This window comes from Tasmannia lanceolata, unplaced genomic scaffold (assembly GCF_043159265.1).
Source record: "Tasmannia lanceolata isolate RefF3 unplaced genomic scaffold, GAP_Taslan_0.1 ptg000019l, whole genome shotgun sequence".
Classification (NCBI taxonomy): domain Eukaryota; kingdom Viridiplantae; phylum Streptophyta; class Magnoliopsida; order Canellales; family Winteraceae; genus Tasmannia; species Tasmannia lanceolata.
The window spans coordinates 11,793,263-11,815,513 of NW_027518696.1; the positions used below are offsets into that span (position 1 = coordinate 11,793,263).

Below are 22,251 nucleotides of genomic sequence, written 5' to 3' on the forward strand. Positions count from 1 at the left end.
TAGAGAAAATACAAAGCAAAAGAGGAAGATGAAGCAAGGAAAAATAAGAAAAGAAGAGAGGGAAAATAACTTATTTGAAATTTTTGCAATTAAGGCCGTGCCTGACCGGCGATTTTTTTTTTTTTTTTTCATCATAAATCAAGGTCTCCAAGTGGAGATGAGGGTGAAGTGGCTAAAAATCGGGAAGCTAGTGTCTCTAGTGATAGAGAAGTTGCTAAAAATTGAGAAAATGTTGATCCGATTTTGAGTAGAGTATTTTGTTTTCGGGTTAGCAACATCTCATCTCCAGAGACATTAGTTTCTTGGATTTTGTTTCCTATTTTTTAGCGGACTTCACCTTCATGTCCACTCGGGGACACCCACGTGTCGTTAAAAACAATTCATGGTAGCCAAACATGGTTAAGTTTTCCTTTTAAAAGGAAAACCGTTTAGAAAATAAAGACAGAGAGATGACTGCCAATTTAGTCATTTCCACAGAGCTTTTTGGCATTTCGTATTGGTTTTGTTCCCACTTCTTTGTCTTTTGCGCAAGTGTCACAACGGAAGATTTCGTTTTTTGTTTGCAAAACTGAAATCCGTTTTGCTAACAGCCCTTGTGTATTTTTACATGGAAAAAGAGAAATTTGCTAATGACCATCGCATAAGACATTTCGCGGACAGGCTGGTGCATGAGAGAGCAGCCGCATTGGATGAACAATGAATTAAATCAATAAGACAATATCTGTTGCTAGCTGCTCTCTCTTCCACCGTCAGTACGCGAAGTCCCTTCTGCGACGGTCTCTAGCAAATCACGATAAAAGGAATATTCAACTTTTTGACCAAATTCTCTACTTATTCTCTCTCTCAGGCGAACAGTTCCGGCACGGACAACTTCCGGCATCTTTTCCGGCGATAAGGCATTAAGTTACGGAGAGGTTATTCCTAATCTTAATCTGCATACATCTTCATAACGATTCGCATCTCTTAATGATCTAGATTTTTTTCGTACCTTTTATGCCCTAATCTTCTTTAAAAGATCCCCTTCAATTATTTTATGCCCTCCTGTTTATGATTTCGAATCCATTCATTTGAACATCAAATTACTCGGAAACTTACTAGGGTTTATATTGAGCTCCAAACTTACTAGGGTTTATGATTTATTTTAAATTCAATTTTTTTTTTTTTTTTTTTTTTGGTTTTATTTTGCAGGACTGAAAATGGCAATGTTTTCTGCTTCTGCTTCCCACCGCGTGTCAAACATTATAGGAACATTGCGTTCAACCAGTATTAGGTGGCTGTCCACGTCATTCAGGGAGGAGAAAGATACATTTGGACCCATACTCGTACCCTCAGACAGGCATGATGTTTTCTGCCTATGTTTTTTTTTAAAATCAATTTTACATGACAAATGCTCATAGTTCTAAAGAGATTATTGTTAGTTAGTATTTATGCAATAATGCAATAATCCAACTCTAATCATAAACAATAGAAAGAATCAATAGTAAAGAAAAATGGGCTTATTGGTTGAGTCGAGGCACGGATCAAAATCCGCTGTCCTTAAGTCAAATATCACCCCCACATCCGACAAATTTACGTTGCGGATGGGTTCTCTAGCATATGCCTCCAGGATACAACAGCTCCACTCCAGGGATGTGCACTCAAACAGCCTGGCAGCCTTGCGATAACGCATTATGTTGCCTTGACTAGAGAAAAAGAGAACTAAAGAATATGAGTACATTTAAGTATATTTATAGGAATTGAAGAGGAACATAGAAGAGACATTTCTCTTCAACTGTAACTTTTAAATATATGCGACGTTTCTTGTAAAATTAAATAAGTAAAATTTTAATTTCAAACAACTTTTATTCTTAAATTAAAGAAATAGAGTCAACAATTATATGGATGAAGTTTATTGATTGCATTCTTTGAAAATTTGGTCAGTGTGGTCATTGTGAAATTCATGAGCAGGGAGGTGAATTTATCAATTATGTGTTGTTTTGCACAACATGAATTATTTTTCTATTTTGATAGAGATGAATTTGATGGTTTGAAGAAGGCCCCATTCCTGATTATCTACTTGCTATGGTTTAGGCGATCGCTTCAAAATTCTGGTTAGGTTAAGAGTGAAATCGGTGGTTGATTTGATTATGTATCCTCTATAGTTGATTGTGAGTTATACATATATATTCATTGCAATAACAAATGGCGTAGTGTGAACTTCTAACAATTATTTGATATGAGCGTTCATCTTGTGATTTTAGTTATTGAACTTGCAGGACTACTTCAATTAGGCTCACTTGTTTTTCATCATTCCTTAGTTGTAGCCTGCTATTATACTTACTATGTAAATTTGCTCTGATTTTCTGGTTGTCTTAGTAGCTTCACTTTTTCTCTTTTTAGGCTGTGGGGGGCTCAGACACAAAGGTCGCTACAGAACTTTGATATTGGTGGAGAGCGTGAGCAGATGCCGGAACCAATAATCCGTGCCTTTGGCATCCTTAAGAAATGTGCAGCCAAGGTTGATTTCATTTTTTTAGTAACTTCTGATATTTTAAGTCTTGATTGTATTGTTTTATTAGTTTTAAACTGCCAATTTCTTGTTTCATTCCTTAGGTGCTGACTCATTGACAGTGATTGTGCAAAGTAATATGTTAAGTTCATAGTTTTGAATTACTAAGTGATTAGTTATGAATTATGATACCTTTTAGCAGCTCATATATTGATCTACTGTAGTTCTTTAAATCCAGGGTTGTTGTTTGTTATGGTTCAATTTCTATCTCACTTTAATGCAAGTTTATCTACTCATTATTGAAGGCCTGGGCTTTGTTTGTGGGAAGGTCTACCTGAGCCATTAGAGGTATTTCTCTGGAAATTGGATGAATGAGGACTCCTAGCACTATCCTTGATGTTTTCCTACAACGGTCAGTCTGTTTTCACCACCAAAAATGGATGGGGTGGGAGTTCCATTCATTTGATTGGACACTTTGAATATGATGTGGATATGTACTGTGGGGTCTTTGCATATGTTCGTGCCTGGATATCGTATATGTGTAGATAAATGGTGTATTTTGCATCATTTTTATTATGATACACAAGGGACGGGGTGTTTTTGCATTTTTCTCATTCTATGTATAGGTTATGCTAAGTGCTGACTGCACACACTATTTGTTTAATTTAACTTATCAAGTATGGGGAGGGATAGGGTTGGTGGGGAGTATGAATGCTTTCTAGAATCAAAGGCTTGGTAGATTGGATTTCTATCCATGGCAGGAGGCAGTCCTTGAACAAAAGGTATAGGATTGGTCAAGGGAATAGAGTGAGATTTTATGAGGGTGTGTTAGTGGGGGTTGAGTCTGATGATTTGGTCAGTCAACTTTCACTTCTTGAAAATTGTTATGTTCCATAGGCCGAAGATGAAAAACAGATCTGATTTTTGGATCCAAAAGAAGTTTTTCAACTAGATCTACGTTCAAGTTTGTTACAACAAAGGATACACCTAACCTATGGTCCTATTTCACAATCTTTGGAAGGCGCATGTTTCTCCATGTATCCAGTGTTTCTTATTGGTTGCTATGCCTAGGAAAATCAATACGGAGGATCACCTTCAAATAAGAAGATTTCACCTCGCAAATAGATGTTCACTTTGTAAGAAATCAGAGGAATCAATGGATCATCTACTTTTCATCTCCCTCTCTCCTGCAAGGTTGAGTCCTGTGATGAGATGATTTGGCCTTTGTGTGGCATGCCAAAAACTGCGTTGAAGTTGTTCATTGGATGAAGTTGTATCCATTTGGGACCTCTAGGCAGAATGCCATGGCAGATGATTTTTTGGCAGATGATTTTTTTCGCAGTTGTATGGAGAGAGAGAGAGAGAGAGAGAGAGAGAGAGAGAGAGAGAGAGAGAGAGAGAGAGAATCTCATTTGAGGTGCTGACTTGGAAGATTAAATCATCTCATTTGAGATGCTGGCTTGGAAGATTAAATCGTAGCTTATTTACTGGGCGCGAAGTAAATACTTCTTTGCTTACGTTTTTCAGAACCTAACAATAAAATGAAACGATATCCTTAGGAGGAGCATTCCTAAAAAGAGGAAATCAATTGTATGGAGAGCTCCTCCAATCAATGCAATCAAGCTGAACTTTAATGAGATTCGCTTGGTAATCCAGGACCAGAGGGAGTGAGAGGAGTTTTTAAAAACTATGAGGAAGCTTGTTTGGTCCTACTTTGGCCCAATTGGAAGAACAGATTCAAATATGGTTGAGATACAATCTCTTCTAACCGGGCTTAGTACCTTCACTAGAGAATGTGAGAATTTTGTACATCAAAGGAGGCTCTTCCAATGGCAAATGGTAGCAGCATGGGTCCATGGCGATTGCCTAGATACATTGATAAAGTTGGGGACTTATGCAGAGACCGTACTTTTCACTTTAGTTGTATTCCTAGTTGCGCGAATGATTTAGCGAACTGTTTGCCATAGCTGTGTATCCATTGGGAGTTCTTATGGGAGGGGAACCTCTGCCTCCCTTCTTTTCTAAGATTTGAAGTTTGTTTTCTTTTTCATAATATATAGGACCTAAGAGATTGGTTGAATGTTTGGTTTTCCTCAGTGTTGTTCATGACCTCAGTTGAAACCTTTGATGAGTCAATTTTTTCAGATATTTGTCAAGATACAATATTTTAGATACGTAATTTAAGTTTGTTTCTCTTTTGAAGTCTGAAGGTATCAACCATGCACGTGATTGAATGCATTTTTCACAATGAGATTGCCACTGCTGTTAGAACTTTGTAATAATAAAGTAATTTAGCTTTTGTATAGTTGATTCAGAAGTATTACTTATTTCAATAAAGAACAAAATCATCATTCTGAAGATGTGCATATGATATCTGTGAAAATATAATGTTTTTCTCTTTTAACACTCTCTATTGTGTCCTATTGGAATTGGTGAAAGTGTGACCCATTGAGCTGTGGTGACCATGTGTATCAACTTTTATTATGTGGTTTTCATATCAGTTTTGGCCTCCCAAAATGCTTTTACTTGGGCAAGTTGTTAGTGGTAAATGCTGTATTATCAGATTTGCCTAGAATTCTAAATTGTTGAATTTTAAACTTTAGACGTGTCAGGATTTTGCGCTAGAAAAGAAAGACATGATTTTAGTGACATTCATAATTATTTCAATCCAGGTTCCTGGGAAAGTATGTTCCTTGAATTTAAATTTTTGGTGACACCTACATTTGGTTCGGCAAGAAGTCGAGTTGTTCCTCTCTAAATCTAACTAATGCAGACCCGATTTCTTTGCCAGATACAATAGCCATTTGAAGATGCAACAATTGGGACCTGAGGTTCTCCCTATTTGTTGAGAGATGGCTTCTGTTGCCAATCCTAGAAACTACAACCTCAAGGTCCTAGGGAAACACCTTGAACAATTATGCAACAATAAGTTGGTAGGTTCTCCATACTTGTCGGCCTTTGGATATTGCCAACATGGATCAGTGAGGTGTAGCAACCAATTTTTGCTACTGTACTGTCATATGTTGTTATTTGTGCCTTTAAACTGTCCAATAATAATGGTTTCCCTGTACTTAGTCAGCTGATCTAGTTCCTGAACAATTTCACTGAACAAGATATCCCAATATAGATGCATTTTTTGATACTGCCTTTATTTAGGAATGTATAGTTTTTTTAGAGTTGTTTGTTTTAGTGTTTTTGTCACCACTCCTTAAAGAACTCTAAGAATTTTAAATAGTGTCACTTGAACCTTTGCATTTAATAACTACATTCATCATTCATATATGGCTTTTAAAGTCCGTCAAATGTTCTATTTTTTTCTATTACCACATCATGATTGTTTTTTTTACCATCCTTTATTGGCTGATGTGAGGCATATAAAAACTATTTATGTTGCAGGTGAACATGGAATATGGTCTGGATCCATCAATTGGGAAAGCAATTATGCAAGCTGCCCAAGAAGTAGCTGAGGGAAAATTGAATGAGCATTTTCCACTTGTGATATGGCAGACTGGCAGTGGGACGCAAAGTAACATGAATGCCAATGAGGTTAGTACAAACATTCATGTGCTTTTTTCTTTAAAGATAGCATATATTTATTGCCAATGAAAGGAACATACAATCCGAGCTACAGGGACAAGACATCCCAAGAGGGGCAAGGTAAAAAAAATCAGACATGAAATAGAAAAAAACAAAGAAACAGCCACAATCCTTAACCATAAATCCACCATCTAGTCCAAAGGCTTAAACTAGAGTTATACAAGAAGTTTGGAGTTGCCGATAACTAGATCCTCGCTCTCCATTCCTTCTTCAGCCAATTTATCTGCCAACTCGTTTGTTGATCTAAGCGTATTAAGAATTTTTGGATTAAAATTGAGACAAAGATCTAGTATGTACACAATAATGTCAGCCAATTTCCATGGACCTGCACCTTTTGAATTCGCCCATGGGATTATGTTCGATGAGTGGCCTTCAATAAATACTTCTCTTAGCGAGGTAGCAAAAAATTCTCAATCCACTAAGAAGAGTTCTTGCTTCCGCCTCATTTGAATCACACACTTCCTCTGGTCCATAATACACTAATAATAAATGGCCATCCTAATCTTGAAAGGTGCCACCTGCGCCCACCCCATCTGACTTGTCTTTGAAGCTTCCATAAAAAATTAACTTTATCTAACCACATGGTGGTGGTGGTGGAGAACTTTGGAAGTATAACATACCAGCCTTTCCTTTCACAAAGAATAAGCTCAATCTTTATCTCCATTTTTATCATTCCCTCAGATCATTTATTTTCTGTAAAATGTTGATTGTGGCTCTCTTTCCAAATTTGCCGAGTCATAGTTAATGGAACAAGATTGCAAAGAACTTTTCCAGATCATCAAAAAGGACTTTGATGCAGGACAGTACCTAGAATAGGGAAGATCCTACACTCCTAATGGGATAAAGGTTTAGGAATATTTAGGGCTAATATGGAATACTAGAAAACATAGGTTAATCTTTAAGTGTTTTCTAGTATTCCATGTTAGCCCTAAATATTTCCTAAACCTTTATTCTGTTAGGAGTGTAGGATCTTCCCTATTCTAGATATTGTCCTGCATCAACTTGGTATCAAAGCCTAGAGTTAGTCGTAGGAAACCTTTAGGGTGTTAGTGTCCAGATTAGGGTCTAATTTTCCTTGCATGCCCACAAGAAGTGGTAAAGATTACCACACGATGACTTCTAGTAATCCAATATCTAATGATGAGTTAGCTCAATTTATTAGAGACAATATGACTGATCTGAATCTTCTCCGCGAAGAGATACGGCTTAGCAGAGAGCACCGTGAAGCCTATCTTAACCACTCATCTAATCTAAAGCAAAGCTAAATAAAGATAAAAACTTACCAAAAATAGTAATCCCGTATTTAACCTATACCCCTTCCTAAAAACAGTCATAACTTGCTTAAAACACATCCAAATCATGTGATCTTGGGCTCGTTAGATAGGTAATCGAAAAACCTTTCTAAAGACACCAAAAACACTTCAAACGGATGAGATTTGATACCCAAAAAGTAGCCTATAAATAAAATGACGAAAATAATAGTTAAAATATAAAAACTTGCTCAACACCAACGACTGGAACAATCTTTATGATTTTCATCCGCATTAGACTTCCACCCCAATGTAGTAATCCTTCCCAAGGAATATCAAAGTTCCTAATGATGGCACATCAAAGCATATGTGAGAATGGACAATGCACGGGGGTCCTAGAAGGGATGAAAAGCTAACTATTTCACTATCTTAGGTTATGTCTCAGCCTAATGACCCACTCTAAATACCCATACCCCCTGCTCTCCATGTGGGTAAAGGTTTGGGTGCATTTCGGTGTATATCTATTTTCAATGTTCCTTCTATTTTCAATGTTCCTTTTCTGGGTTTTACCCTTTATTTTTCTCTTCCATTTTTGTTTTGGTCTGTAAAATACCAGTGTGTAGTGTCATCATATCTTAATAGCAAATACTAAAATTAGTCATTTCCTTACTTGTTTCTAGACTTTTAGTTCTAGTAGTAGATAGAACTGGGATACATAAAAATAGACACACAACCAAACAGTAGACAGATAGGCTCACAAGAACATTAGAAACATTATAAATTACATTGAGGAGTCTTTTGGATGGTTCAATTTATGCCAATTGGTAATTCCTGATATTGATCTTTCTTTGTAACTGCTAAAACTGTTGAGCCGCATGAGACAAATTAAAATTAAGGTAAAAACTAGCAAATTGAATTCTCCTAACATGCTTTAGGCATTTCTATTTCCTTAAAACAAGACATAGTCCCCCACCACACACACACACACACACACACACACACACACAAAAAAAACAAAAAAAACAAGACATTGCAAGAGATGCAGCGAGGAACTGTATCTGCTATCTATCTGGTTAGATTCCCTTTTAATTTTTTCTTTTTGAACTATTCAGTTTTTCTTTTTTTTGAGTTGAGTCGTTCTTATTCAGAGTATATGCTGTGGACAGTGGATGCCCTTAGTTTCAGTCACCCCTTTATAATGTTATAACAATGCACAGACACTTGCATCTGGGATGGGTACGATCCCTTTGGGTGATAGACTGAAAGTTCTTCCATGTTCACATAGCTGTCTTTTCATATGTGTTTTTAATTCAGTTTATTTAACTAGCCACTGTTGCTATCTACAGTTGTTACTCATTTGAACCCTTCTTTTGTGCTTAGAAAGGTGTTTTCAAATTTAATCCAGTTGTCTCTTTTATGAGTGATTTTCAAGATGCTTCTTTTGTTCTAGATTTTTTTGGTATTTAGATACTGCTTTGTGATCTACAGGTGATTGCTAATAGAGCAGCTGAGATTCTTGGCTACAAACGTGGTGAAAAGTTTGTGCATCCAAATGACCATGTCAATAGGGCACAGTCATCAAACGACACATTTCCAACTGTAAGACTTTTGCTCTTTTCATAGCCTATGGATTATGTGTATTTTTCAGAATCTGTCCATAAGATTGATTTGTCTGCTAGCATTTCTTAAAGAAAAACAGTTTGGACACATAAGCAGGCACATGTACACCCTGTTACAGGTTCATGGAGCAGTTAACGTACTTCACTGATGTGCTATCTATCCATTCATTTCCTCCTTTTTTTAGATATTTATCTCTTATGCTTTCCCACATACCCATGCATTTTGTTTCTTCTGATGGCTTCTTTTTTACCACGTGCCATGCTGCTAATAAATGCTGGTGCACCTAACTTAGTCTTAAACATGGACATCGAGTGTCCGACATAGCTACCCTTACCTGGAAAGGTCAACATACTAATATGTCCACATTGTTATATGGTAAGATTGAATGATGTATTTTGTTGAACTATTGGTTTCTAATAGTTTTTGATATGTGAGAAAGTATTTTAAATAATAGAAATGCGTTAATACTATACAAATAGTATGCAAATATACCTCAAACGAGGGAAAGGGCAAATTAAGGTCTCTTCCCAAGAGTCATTTCGAGGCGTGTCGGACATATGCATCAACTTGGTATTTTATTAAAAACTGAGTGTCCTTGTATTAAGGTGCTAATGGGTGTTTTGATACTTTGGTCCAGGTGATGCACATTGCTGCAGCAGTTGAAATAAATTCAAGGTTTATACCGAGCTTGAAACAGTTGCATACTTCTCTACATTCCAAGGTTGGATTATCCTTGTTTCTTTTTTTCATCTGAATATGATATAATATGTTGTTGTTACTTTACATCTATATATTTCTGAATATGATTTAATATATTGTGAAACTTGTCTCTTTGTTATGCAAAAACTCTGCGCCCCTGAAATGTCATACCTGTGGATTAATGCTCCTTCTGAGTTTGTGTCAAACTAGGCTTCTTTCAAGTGATAAGTGCTTGTAAAACTATTTTACACTGTTACCCCTCATGGGCTCAGCAGTACCTATTTCTTTAGACTGATTAATTACTTTGGAAATTTTGTTATTGCAAATTATTTATCACACCCGTTGGTTCCCTTGGATGAGCATGAGACATATTGGAATGACTTGGATTTGTGTCTTAGTAGACCTTAATAAATAAAACATTTTTATTATTTTTTTATTTCACTCTTTAGTATTTTCCTATATATTCTAGTAAATTCTAATTTCCAATTTTTCCCTAATTGTTATTTGAATTGGATTTTGTTTCTCCTCCACTGGTGATTTACCAAGGTTCTAGACAATGAGCAAATTTTTACATTTTTGTTTTTTCATGACAGATAAGCAAACAAATTTTGATATTACCTAGGCCTTCTATGAGCATGGATTGACTCAGTGACGTTAATCTCATTTTTATCTTTTCTTTCCTTTTTGATATTGGCCTGTTAAAAAGTACTGTATGTAATAGAGTATGATGTAAAACATTAGCATTCGTCATTTATCTATTTCATTGAGGGGAAAATTTGTCAAAGATGTAAAATTCCCCTTTATTTGTATTTATCCCTATTTTGAAAGGGGTTAGGCATCTTAGTCAACCTATGTGTTTTCTCTAAATCATTTTACATTGCTCTTCTACATGATATAAATGCAAGTTGGATCCAAACCATCAGCTAATCAAAGTCCGTATTTTTATCGCTGAGAGCAAGATTAATATGCTTCTTTTTTCCTTATCTTTTTTTTTCCAGTTAGGACTTCATTCTTTAGGCCTGGGACTGTGAGACCTTAGTTTTCCTAGATCTGGATTATTCCTCTCATGTCCAAATCTGGTTACGTCACCCTATCTTACTAGGATTTTTTTTTTCTTGGGAGCTTACCCAAAAAAAAAAGACTGCAATTGATTACTGCCTCCAATCTTTAATGTTCCAGCTTCTTCCGTTTGCCCTAAGCCCAAGTGGCATGCAGAGGGTGGGATGGCTTCATTGGTGTTCTAATGCTTGATTGCTGTTTGAATTGCAAATAATTCCGAAAATTCTTAACATTTAAAAAAAAAATCTTAAAAATCTTTATTTATCAATTATAATGTGATTGCTTTCTCAAATTTAATCATTTTTGGGATAATAGGACTTTGAGAAGGAAATCTCCAGTTGAAGCTTCATTTTTTTTTTAAAAGTAACAATTTATTTATTTCCAAAAGAAAAGATTACACAGAAATAAGGGACAAGATGTCCCTGTGTAAAACAATGTAGGCATTAGTGGAGATTCACTCCCAGATTGTTAAATACAACATTCGGAGCCGATAAGCCCACTCCTTCCTTCGCCAGACGGTCGGCCAACGAGTTCACCGTGCGCCTTTGATGCATCATCTGTGGCTGTATGATACCTATGAGATCACGTATCTCATCAATCTGATTTGCGAGCCGCCAAGGACCAGGACATTGATTCCTCGCCCATGCAATGACGTTGGTTGAATCATCTTCCACTATCAAAGGCCCAAAATTATGATTCCTAAACCAACGAAGTCCGAATAATAATGCTCTAGCCTCCGCCTCGTTTGCATCACATACCCCTGCCGGACATGAAAAGGTCATAAGGATGTTTCTGCTGGAGTTCCGAATTACTCCCCCAAACCCCGCAAGTCCTGGATTGCCAAACGATCTTCCATCGAAGTTAAATTTTAAGGTGCCCTCCGGCGGTGGCAACCAATTCGGCTTAATGGCCATTACGCCCCGCTTTTCCGTTAAGACTGTGACTCCATTCCGCAATATCTGTGATATTGAATATGGTCCACTCCTTTTACAGATTGTCCAGGAGACAATTGCAATAATAATACAGAGGCATAAGAACCTTGCAGACCTGCTCCGATCATTGAAGATTCTATTGTTACGTTCTAACCATAAGTACCATATTATGGCAAATGGTATAGCAAGCCAGCACTTCTGCCCCAAGCGGCCTTGAAAAGCTCCCATCCAATTCATGATCATCTCTGAAATGTTATTCGGGAATACCCAGCACATGCCGAAAAATCTGATAATCCCCATCCATACCTCATGGGAATAAGGGCACAACAGCAGCAAATGATCAATTGATTTAGTGCACTTACAGCATAGAGCACACTTACTTGCCAGCCGAACACTCCTCCTTTGAAGTCTTTCACACGTGTTAATGCATCTGTGCGTAACCAACCAAGAAAAAGCCGCTATCCTTGGGGGTATATAAGTTAGCCATAAGCACTTCCATTTGTTCTCCTGTCTGTCTCCCATTGATAATTTCAGAAAAAAACTTTTTACTGTGAAACCCCCTTGAGAATCTGGTGGCCATATCTATCTCTCCGGTATAGAAGGGAACATATAAGTGTTATGTAAGATATTGAGAAGAGATGTGAAAGACTCAATCTCCTCTTCCTTTCGATTCCGCCGAAATCGGATATCCCAAAAAGAAGCCCCTCCGTCTTCACTACGGGTGACATAATCTGAAATTGTTGCTTCCTTTTTTGAAACCACTTTGAATATATCCAGAAATGCTACAGATAGGGGAGAGTCTCCTATCCAAAGATCGATCCAGAATCGAGTTTCATTTCCCTTGCCCAGTCTATATCTTACCCTTAGAAGCAGGAACCTCCTCTCGGGGTGCCGCTCCCACCTCAGAACCTCGATTCGGCTCTCCTTAGGAAGGAGCTTCCAGGGAGCTCGACCCTAGAGAGAGACGGGACCGCTCTAATGATGCTCCCAGCCTGCTTCTATTACCCTATAAGTCCCACCATCACCAACTTCCTTATATCAAACTCCTCCAACTCTTTAAAGTACTTCGTTTGATTAAGCACAAAGGCTTGTGCATCTTCAGAAGGCACGAGGCACGAGTGCACACAAATGAAGATCGTGAAGATGGTTAGAAATTAGCTTTTAGATGTACTTAAATTTTAAAAGATACATATGAAAATGGTTAGAAACTATTATTTTTTGATGTATTTGAATTTTGAAAGATATATAAAGAAAATATTACATACACGCTCCCATGGCGCTCCCAAACTTAGACTCTTCTAGATCCCACGCTTCCCCGCCCCCGCCCCAGCACCCGCTTCGTGCTTCTAAGATCTTACCAATGGTTTGAAAGATTCCCGTGTGGAATTAATTGAACGCCACACTCCGGATCCATTTCTGTTTGTTGGTATTCCACATTCCCAATCCCCCCCAACCTCGCCCGTATTTGTTTGCGATAGTATTATGCCATAAGGCATCCTTTTCGACACCAAACCTCCATAGCCATTTCCCCAATAGAGATTTGTTACGCAAACAAATTTTTCCAATTCCGAGCCCACCACAGTTCTTGGGCTTGCAAACCTTTCGCCAAGATAATAAGTGTTTGAGCTTCCTCGATTCACCCTCTCTCCCTTCCCATAGAAAGTCTCTTTGAATCTTTTCAATGCGGTTTGCCACTTTGGCCGGTATTTTAAATAAAGACATAATACACCGGCATGTTAGCGAGGGCCACTTTGATTAGGGTGATCCGACCCCCAAGAGATAAGAATTTCTTTTTCCAGGTGGCTAATTTCCTCTCAATTCTTTCAATGACTACATCCCACAATCCGATCTTAGGAATGCCAAAGCCCAGCGGTAGCCTAAGATAAATAATGGGAAATTGACTCACCCCACAACCAAGAATACGAGCATGAGCCGCAATGGACTCCTCCTCCAAGTTGATGCCCGCAATTGTACTTTTGAAGAAGTTAATTTTGAGTCCAGAAGCCATTTCAAACCACCGAAACAACCTTTTTAAATTTGCCACATAAGATGCCCCATCCTTTAGTAGAATTAGGGTATCATCAGCAAATTGAAGGTGATTAATAGGTGAGTCGTTCTTACTAGCTGTTAAACCCCTAAGTAGCCCCTTGCTTTCTGCCAAAGTTAACAGTTTACTAAGGTGAGTTGTTCTTACTAGCTGTTAAACCCCTAAGTAGCCCCTTGCTTTCTGCCAAAGTTAACAATTTACTAAGAGCTTCAACCACAATAATGAAGAGGTAGGGTGATAAGGGGTCACCTTGTCGGAGGCCCTGAGTGCTTTTGAAGAAACCATGGGGAGATCCGTTTATAAGTATTGAGAAGAAGGCTGTAGAGACACAAGACCGCATCCATTTTCTCCATTTCTCCCCAAAGCCCATCTTTTCCAATACGAAGTCTAGCATTCCCCAGTCAACATGATCATAAGCTTTCTCAAGATCCACCCTTGCGATGATACCACTCTCCCCATTCCTCTTCATGGAATCAAGAACTTCATTAGCAATAAGCACCCCGTCAAGAATTTGCCTTTTGTTCACAAACGGCCCCTGAAACTTGGAGATCACGATATCCATAACCTTGCAAAATCTCATAGCCAGAGTCTTCGCCAAGAGCTTGTAAAGGCTGTGAACTAGACTAATCGGCCGAAAGTCTTTTAATTCAGTTGCACCCTCCTTCTAAAGAATAAGCGTTATGAATGTAGTATTTATTCCTTTATTAATGACTCCATTCTCGTGAAATTCATTGAAAAACCGACATACCTCCTCTTTGATGGAATCCCAATAACGAATATAGAACGCCATTGGAAAGCCATCCGGTCCAGGAGCTTTCTCCTTTTTCAAAACGTTCAAACTAGCCTCAATTTCTTCCAGAGAGAAAGATCTTTCCAGCCAACATTGCCTTTCTTCGTCGATTCTGTTAAAAGACTGTTAAAGTATAAAAGATAAATAACGCCTTTCTCCAACAGCTTAAGCTTTTAGAGAAGTTGGTTAGTTAACATGGTATCAGAGCAAAGGTCTCGAGTTCAAACCTCCCGGATAGTAAAAATCCACATGCGAATTCAAACCTCCCGGATAGTAAAAATCCACATGCGAAGGTCGGCCCAAAGTGGGACCACATGTGCCACGTGTTTGCCAAGTGGGCCACACGTGCGGGGGAGTGTTAAAGTATAAAAGATAAATAACGCCTTTCTCCAACAGCTTAAGCTTTTAGAGAAGTTGGTTAGTTAACAAAGACAAACCCCCCAAGCGAGGCCTCCACACATGTGCCGAGGTATATAAGTCTTTGTAGTAATCCAGTATACAATTTCTTATTTGATCCTTGTCTTCCACTAGCTCACCGTTTATCATTAAACGGTTGAAGCTTCATGCTCTGTAGTCCTAGGTGTTGCAGATTGAAAGGAGAAAATTTTCTCATAAATTTCTATATGTAGCTTTCAATTATGATTATGGAAACATTTTGAGAAGGAAATTCATTTTGAAGATTGAGATCCTGAAGTTCCTCGAGATTTTCCTAATTGAAAGGAGAAAAATGGGATATTTGAGTAAAGAGGAATTTGTGAGGAGCATGTCAACCAGATTAATGTGAATAAATTCTGAATTCTTATCAGGTGTTATAGAAGGCAAATCACATCAACACTTTTAGCTCCTGCTACAGTTCTATGAAGTAAAAGGAACACTTGTTTGTTTACTTGTTGTGATTGGATCAAAGAGAAATGTGATTTTCAGATCATCTCCTTTTCCATTTGAAGGTCCTTTATACATTCTAATTCTAATTCTAATTTCATTTTTACTAGTCTCTTGAGTTCAAGGACATTATTAAGATTGGACGCACACATACACAAGATGCAACGCCTTTAACTCTAGGGCAAGAGTTTAGTGGATATTCTACACAAGTGAGCTTTTTCTATTTCATTTACACCCAATATTCATTTTTTTAGATTAGCCAGCAGACACGTTTCATGGTATGGCTATCAATGAGCCAACACTTCTGTTCATAACTTGGCATGTAAGAACTCTGGTTGCAGGTAAAATATGGAATTGATCGAGTGATGTGTACTCTCCCACGCATGTATCAGGTAGGCATTTCAAAATTTGTTGTTAAATTTGTTTTTTTAGGGGTCTAACATATTGAAAATATCTTCGAGCAGCTTGCACAGGGTGGTACTGCTGTAGGAACTGGATTGAACTCAAAAAAGGGGTATGCCTTTCATTGTTTTTCTGCTTTATGTTAAGGCTAGTTCCACATAAGACTGTATTCTTTCCATGTATTTAACTTTACTGATTCTTAATCATTTTCACGTTTTAACCGAGGGATACCTAGAAATATCGGTATGACAATAAATTTTTATTTATCTGTTTTTTACCAACCAAATATCCAACCAATATAGCCAATCAATTTTTTTGAAAATAATTCAGATTTTCAATAATTTAAGGTCCTCTTTTTGAGGCAGCCCATTATTTGAACAAATTGGGCCACATAACACCCTTTCAAGACTCCAGCAGCAACAAAAGGATGAGGAAGACAGCCTCATAGCAAGGTCTTTTGCTGGACCTTTCTGATTCTGTCAGCATGATGCCATGAGAATGCCACGTAGTGGTCTAATAGTGTGCTATAAGCCCCAATATTTCCTAAGCTAGTTGTTTTTTTTATGTTTTTCTGGGTTCCTTTGGAATCTGATTTGATAGGCTTGAAAGCCCCAACCTTGCTAATTTCATGCATCTGGAATTGAGTAAAATTGAGTTGTTTCCAATTTGGAAACTTAATTTGATAGGCTTGAAATCCCCAATCTTACTGATTTCACAAGGCTGGAATTGAGTACAAGTTGTTTCCAATTTGGAAACTTATATGACTTGGAGAACATGTCTTCTGGGATGGAACACAAAAGTAAGGTCATCTCAAGCTATGTTTCTATTTTGAAGAGTTGAAGAACATGTGTATTTGTATGTTTTAAATGGAATCCAGTACTAATGGGACCCATAAATAAACCAATCAAGCAATTGTATGTGGATCGTTCGATTTTGTGAATCATACAATTTATGATAGAATTACCTTGATTTAATCGTAAATCGAACGATTAAACTGAATTTAGATTAAACTTAGTTGGGTCATTTTTTCCACTTGTAGATTGTGCTTGGAACAACTTATTTACTTCTGTTGTATTACTTATGTTTGGTCTCAATTTGTCAAATGCTTGGCATTTCATTGCAGGTTTGATGTAAAAATTGCTGCTGCAGTAGCTGAAGAAACTACTCTACCATTTGTCACAGCTGAAAACAAGTTTGAAGCTTTGGTTAATTTTTAAACCTCTCCCTACTTTTCATATTCTCTTGTTTGTTGTACATTAGTGAATGTATATATCCTTGTGATTAAAATGCATTTTACCCTTCATGGTATACTTGTTATGGGCTCAACCTCTAATTGATCATGTTATACTAGGCAGCACATGATGCGTTTGTTGAAACTAGTGGAGCCCTAAACACAATTTCGACTTCTCTTATGAAGATTGCCAATGACATACGACTGTTGGGAAGGTAACTATGATATTTGCTTCAGTGGTATCCTTAGATTGTGGAATTACCCAAGCCTCAGTGTTTCTGAACACCTAGAATCAATCATTGACTAGCCTTAGTTAACTCAGTTTTGGCCCTACCAAGTCAGTGAAAACTCTTGCCGATGACTCACCCGAGTCAGCTTGGTTTTATCTTGGGCGAGTTCTTGTTAGAGTACAAGTTGTTAACCAATGCTAAGGGTATCTTTGTACTTTGTTCCCTCAGGTTTATCTCCTGTGTTTTTTCCCCTTTCTGATATAACTAGTTACCCAGAGCATATAGCATCAATTTGGAAAACTAATATTTGTTTCCTTTATTCAGCGGTCCACGTTGCGGCCTTGGGGAACTTATTCTACCTGAAAATGAGCCAGGCAGCAGTATCATGCCTGTACGTTCGTTTTCTTAAACCCACACATTTTCTTTTCATTTTATACATTTTTTTTTTGAAAGTTCATTTAATACTTTCTTTCAAATGATGGTTTAAACTTTTGAAATCATATGCATGTATTGATTAGTCAAAATTTGTTTGATGTATTTTCAATTGTTATCACTTGTGCTTTCTTCTTGCTACGTTTGTGACCAAGATTTTTTCTTTTTCAGGGAAAGGTTAACCCTACTCAGTGTGAGGCTCTCACTATGGTTTGTTGCCAGGTAACATTTATTCGATACGTCCTTGAGCTTTATATTAATATTTTTTTTAAAGAGATACCATTAATGAAGAAAAAAGATTACAAGTGCACTTTAGGGGGTAAAGATTCCCCCATATAATCAAGTATCAATTTCTACCCTAAAAAAAAGAAAAGATTCCCCCATATAAAAAGAGTCTCTAGAAGCTCCCAATTTGGCTAAGCGATCAGCCAAATCGTTGGCACTTCTGGTTGGGGGGGGGGGGGGGGGGGGGTGGAGAGAGAGAGAGAACACCATTTGAGCTTAATTCTTTGACTTCAACAATAAGATTAGCAATTCTCTATGAACCGTGGCTCTTCCCTTCGGCCCGCGACACCGTATTAGAAGAATCACTTTCTACTACCAAGAATCCCTCCGTTTGGCTTGTGAAACTGGTCAAACCCTGATGGGGAGCATGAACCTTGGCTTCTATGGAGTTAGTGATGCTGATAGGACCAACAAAGGAATAAATGGTACTAGCCGCAAAATTCCTAAAAGCACCCCCAATACCTGCCTTATCCAGGTTGCCAAGAGAGCAACCGTCAACATTGAGTTTGATGACGTTTTAGGGGGAGATTTCCATTTCGCAACCACTTTATTTTTGAGTGCTACCTCTCAAGAATGTGTCCCAATTCCTAATAATGATATCCACGGAGTAGCCAAAGAATGCTTGATGTTGAAGAGACCAAGAAACGACTGTGTGCCTGATTTTCTTAACCAACCGATTGAGGATGGATCCTTTATCTTCAAAAATACAGTGATTCCTCTCCTAAATGTTCCAAATGGCAGTATAATGTGTGAGGTGCCATAACGATAAACCAAAAGAACTCTTGTATCGCTTTAGGGAAGACCCAGCTAACTCCATACCAACTTAAAACCTGATCCCAAATGTAAGAAGCTCCTCTGGACTGAATGAAGAGATGCGAAATGGATCCCTCTTCCATTGTGCACATGCCAAGTGAGTGTGCCGAAGAATATGATTGTCGATCAAAGTGTTTTCAATGCTTTATTTAGTTGCTTCCTTTTAGAAAAAAATGCTTTATTCAGTTGCTTCCTTTGGAATGAATGAAGAGATGCAAAATGGATTCCTCTTCCAATGTGCACATGCCAAGTGAATGTGACGAAGCGTATGTTTGTCGATCAAAGTGTTTTCAATGCTTTATTTAGTGTGTATGTGTGTGTGTGTGTGTGTGTGTAATTACGGCTCTTCTTTTATTGATATTAGACTGTTGTACTTAAATTGTTTGTATTCTTTGACTCGTTAAATGGAATTGATTAGTTAGAAAGTTGCAGGTTATGGGTAATCATGTGGCCATTACAGTGGGTGGATCAAACGGCCAGTTTGAACTCAATGTATACAAGCCACTGATTGCAAGTGGGCTTCTAAGAGTATGTTTATTGCTACAATTTTATCACTGTCTGTATTTGAAAAATAACCAATTTGCATTTAGTACTAGGAACTTCCATTATTTATTTTAGTTGATCATTTCTTATTATGTTTTTGGCCAAAATGTGTGACATGGTGACTTATTTGAATTTTTACTGGCAGTCACTGAGGTTACTTGGGGATGCTTCTGCATCCTTCGAAAAGAACTGTGTAAGAGGAATTAAAGCCAACCATCAAAGGATTTCGAAGTTATTGCATGAGGTAAACTTAATTGGTTTGAAATTATACTTTTTGGCATGGTATTGTTAATGTTTTTTGAGTAATTGATCTTATAACTCAACGCAATTTGATAATTATGTGTTTCCTTGCAGTCGCTGATGCTTGTTACATCTCTGAACCCTGTAAGTTTAGTTCATAATGAACTATGCATTTTCCTCAGGAGTTCTTTTTGCTTTTGTGTCAAGGATATCATTCTGAACATGTAACATTTTATACAGAAAATTGGCTATGATAAGGCTGCGGCAGTTGCCAAAAAGGCACATAAGGAGGGAACTACTCTGAAGGTGATGATAATGCACATACCTGTTTCTCTTCCCTTGACTGAATTTCTTCCATTCCTTTTATATGCAAAATGTTCTGTTATCGGATTTGTGCGTTCTTGATTTGCGAAGGTTAATAAGTGTGGTCCTTAAGGTATTAATCATGCTTTAGACTGTGTAGGTGCACAATAATGTAAACACCAGAAACATTTTGGTAGTTTAGTGTCAGTTTTGGTGAAAATTTAAAACGATGCCAGGAGCTCCTTAGAAGGGTCCGAGCTCGCTTCAGAAGCTAAATTATTCGTACATTCATAAATTATTCGCTTCAGAAGGCTGCTTTTATCATGCTTCATATTAATTAGAATTTTTCTTTCTATTAAGATGATTAATTTTATCTAAAGGAGTATTTTTCTCCATTTGGTATTTCAAAATAGTGTTTTAAAGCTAGAAATACTCCTCTATATACACTCTAAAAGGAGTTTATTTAAAACTTAAAAGACCTCATTATAAGTTTGAAATAAAACTTGTACAAAGTTTTCTTCAAAAACGTATCCTAAAATTGTAAGGATAATTTTGTACTAGAGTTTAATATTAAAACTAATTGACTAATTATTGGAAGAGGGATCCATTTCGCATCTCTTCATTCAGTATTTTGAGACTATTGTAAACTATACATCTCGTGAACTAATGTAATCCCATCTCTTTTTTATAGCGGTTGGTAATTGCCATTGCTAACAGGTTTTCAGAGGGTTGGAAATGATGATTCTCAAATACTTTTTTAAGTATTCTCCAATACTTAAAAAACTTTGTTAGAAATGTTAACAAAGTTCAGATACATCCTTAAGCTTGCAATAAACTGAAAACTATCAACATTTTTCAGGAAGCTGCATTAAACCTTGGAGTGCTCACATCTCAAGAATTCGATGAACTAGTTGTGCCTGAGAAGATGATTGGCCCCTCCGACTGAAAGCAGGACGATTCAGGAGCTCATTAGCTGAGTTTCTCATTTTATCTTACTCCGGAGCCAACTCTGAAGTTCCATTTTTGCACCCATCTCTGAATTTTTGCATTTGGCAGAGACGAAGGTTGCTTAAAGCTAATAAAGGTGTGGTTTATTTGGCAATATTTTTCATGATTATTCTGCCACATATACTATGAGCATGTCGACTAGCTCATTCAAGTTTATCAACCATTATCTTGGCATTATGCTTGGTTAATAACAGAGCACCTCCTTGTAACGGGAAACAAAAAATGAAGTAGAACCAGTGAATAATTATCATTCAGAGAAATGATCTGTTTTATGTTCAGTTAGGCTGAAATGCACTTGATTTTCACTCTAACTTCTGCTCATCCTTAAAAGAATGATTGAGGCCCTGTTCGTTTGGGATTGTCCCAACTGATTGTGAGCCCCAAAGAGATTATTGGACTCCAAATTAAAGGTATATTTAAGTCCAATAATCAGTTTGGGGCTCTCAATCGGTTGTCACAATCTCAAATGAACAGGGCCTAGTGTATAACTGATTATAATATGTTTTATGTAAAATGCAAGATTAGAATCTGATTGTGTTCAGATGCTCTCATGACTTGTCACTTTTTCCAGTTTTTTTGCAAATATATTACTTCCCTGTATTATAGATCATTGTCTAATGGTGTTGCTATACCATAGTTACCAGGGTGGGAAACGAATTCGGAAAATAAAACGTGAAATGGAAACAGAAAACGCATGAAAAAAAATATAGGGGAAACGAGAAGTGAGAAAACAATAGAAAATCATATGAGAAACGTTTTAGGAAATGCATTAGAAGTGTGTCATAAACGATAAAAAACACACACATGAAACACAAGGAAAACACGAAATATGTGGTTTTGTAGATTTAAATTTTGTTAATTTAAAATTTTTATTAGAATTTTTATCACTTTTATTTTTATTACAATATATGCTATTATTCTCTTTTTTAATTTCTATGCCACAATTTTTTGTGTTTTTTTCAAAATGATTTGCCTAAATTCCACACATGTTTCGTACACGTTTCACATGCGTTTTCTACGAGTGTTGCATAGGTTTATCACGCGTTTCTCACATGATTTGCATGAGTTTCTCATATGTTTCCCATGCATTTTGGAAACACTTCTCTTTTTATCATGTTTCGGAAGCGCTTCCGAAATGCGGTAAACACATTTTAGGGGGAACAAGTTTCCCACCTGCGAGAAACACGTTTTAGGGGAAACCACCTGCAATTGACTGATAAGAATAAGAATAAAAGGAAGTCATGTTTTGCTTTTACTGTTGGATACAGACTGGATTCAATGTTTTGGATCATTCGTTGAATTTGACTTAAAACTGATCGGATGGTCTGCCGTGTGGTCCGGTGTGATCGTCAGACCAAATTTGGTGCCCTTGCAGACACTGGAAACTTGGGTCAGCATAT

At 37.3% G+C, this 22,251-nt stretch overlaps 1 protein-coding gene across 2 annotated transcripts; it reads left to right on the top strand.

The window, feature by feature from the left end:
• Positions 1-761: 761 nt before the first annotated feature.
• LOC143852716 (fumarate hydratase 1, mitochondrial) lies at positions 762-21,129 on the top strand. Of its 2 annotated transcripts, none has more exons than XM_077362281.1 (18): positions 762-914; positions 1,189-1,336; positions 2,380-2,497; positions 5,885-6,034; positions 8,824-8,934; positions 9,593-9,676; positions 15,475-15,573; positions 15,706-15,756; positions 15,829-15,878; positions 16,890-16,971; positions 17,118-17,212; positions 17,552-17,618; positions 17,831-17,881; positions 19,190-19,285; positions 19,446-19,544; positions 19,655-19,684; positions 19,781-19,846; positions 20,703-21,129. In XM_077362281.1, exons 2-18 carry the CDS (start codon positions 1,197-1,199, stop codon positions 20,787-20,789), a joined length of 1,476 nt encoding a protein of 491 aa, XP_077218396.1. In that variant the 5' UTR covers positions 762-914; positions 1,189-1,196; the 3' UTR covers positions 20,790-21,129. The 2 variants fall into 2 exon arrangements, with proteins under 2 accessions (XP_077218396.1, XP_077218397.1); XM_077362282.1 differs by lacking the exons at positions 762-914; positions 1,189-1,336 and adding exons at positions 5,092-5,172; positions 5,280-5,421 and having other exon boundaries at positions 2,378-2,497.
• Positions 21,130-22,251: the final 1,122 nt, after the last annotated feature.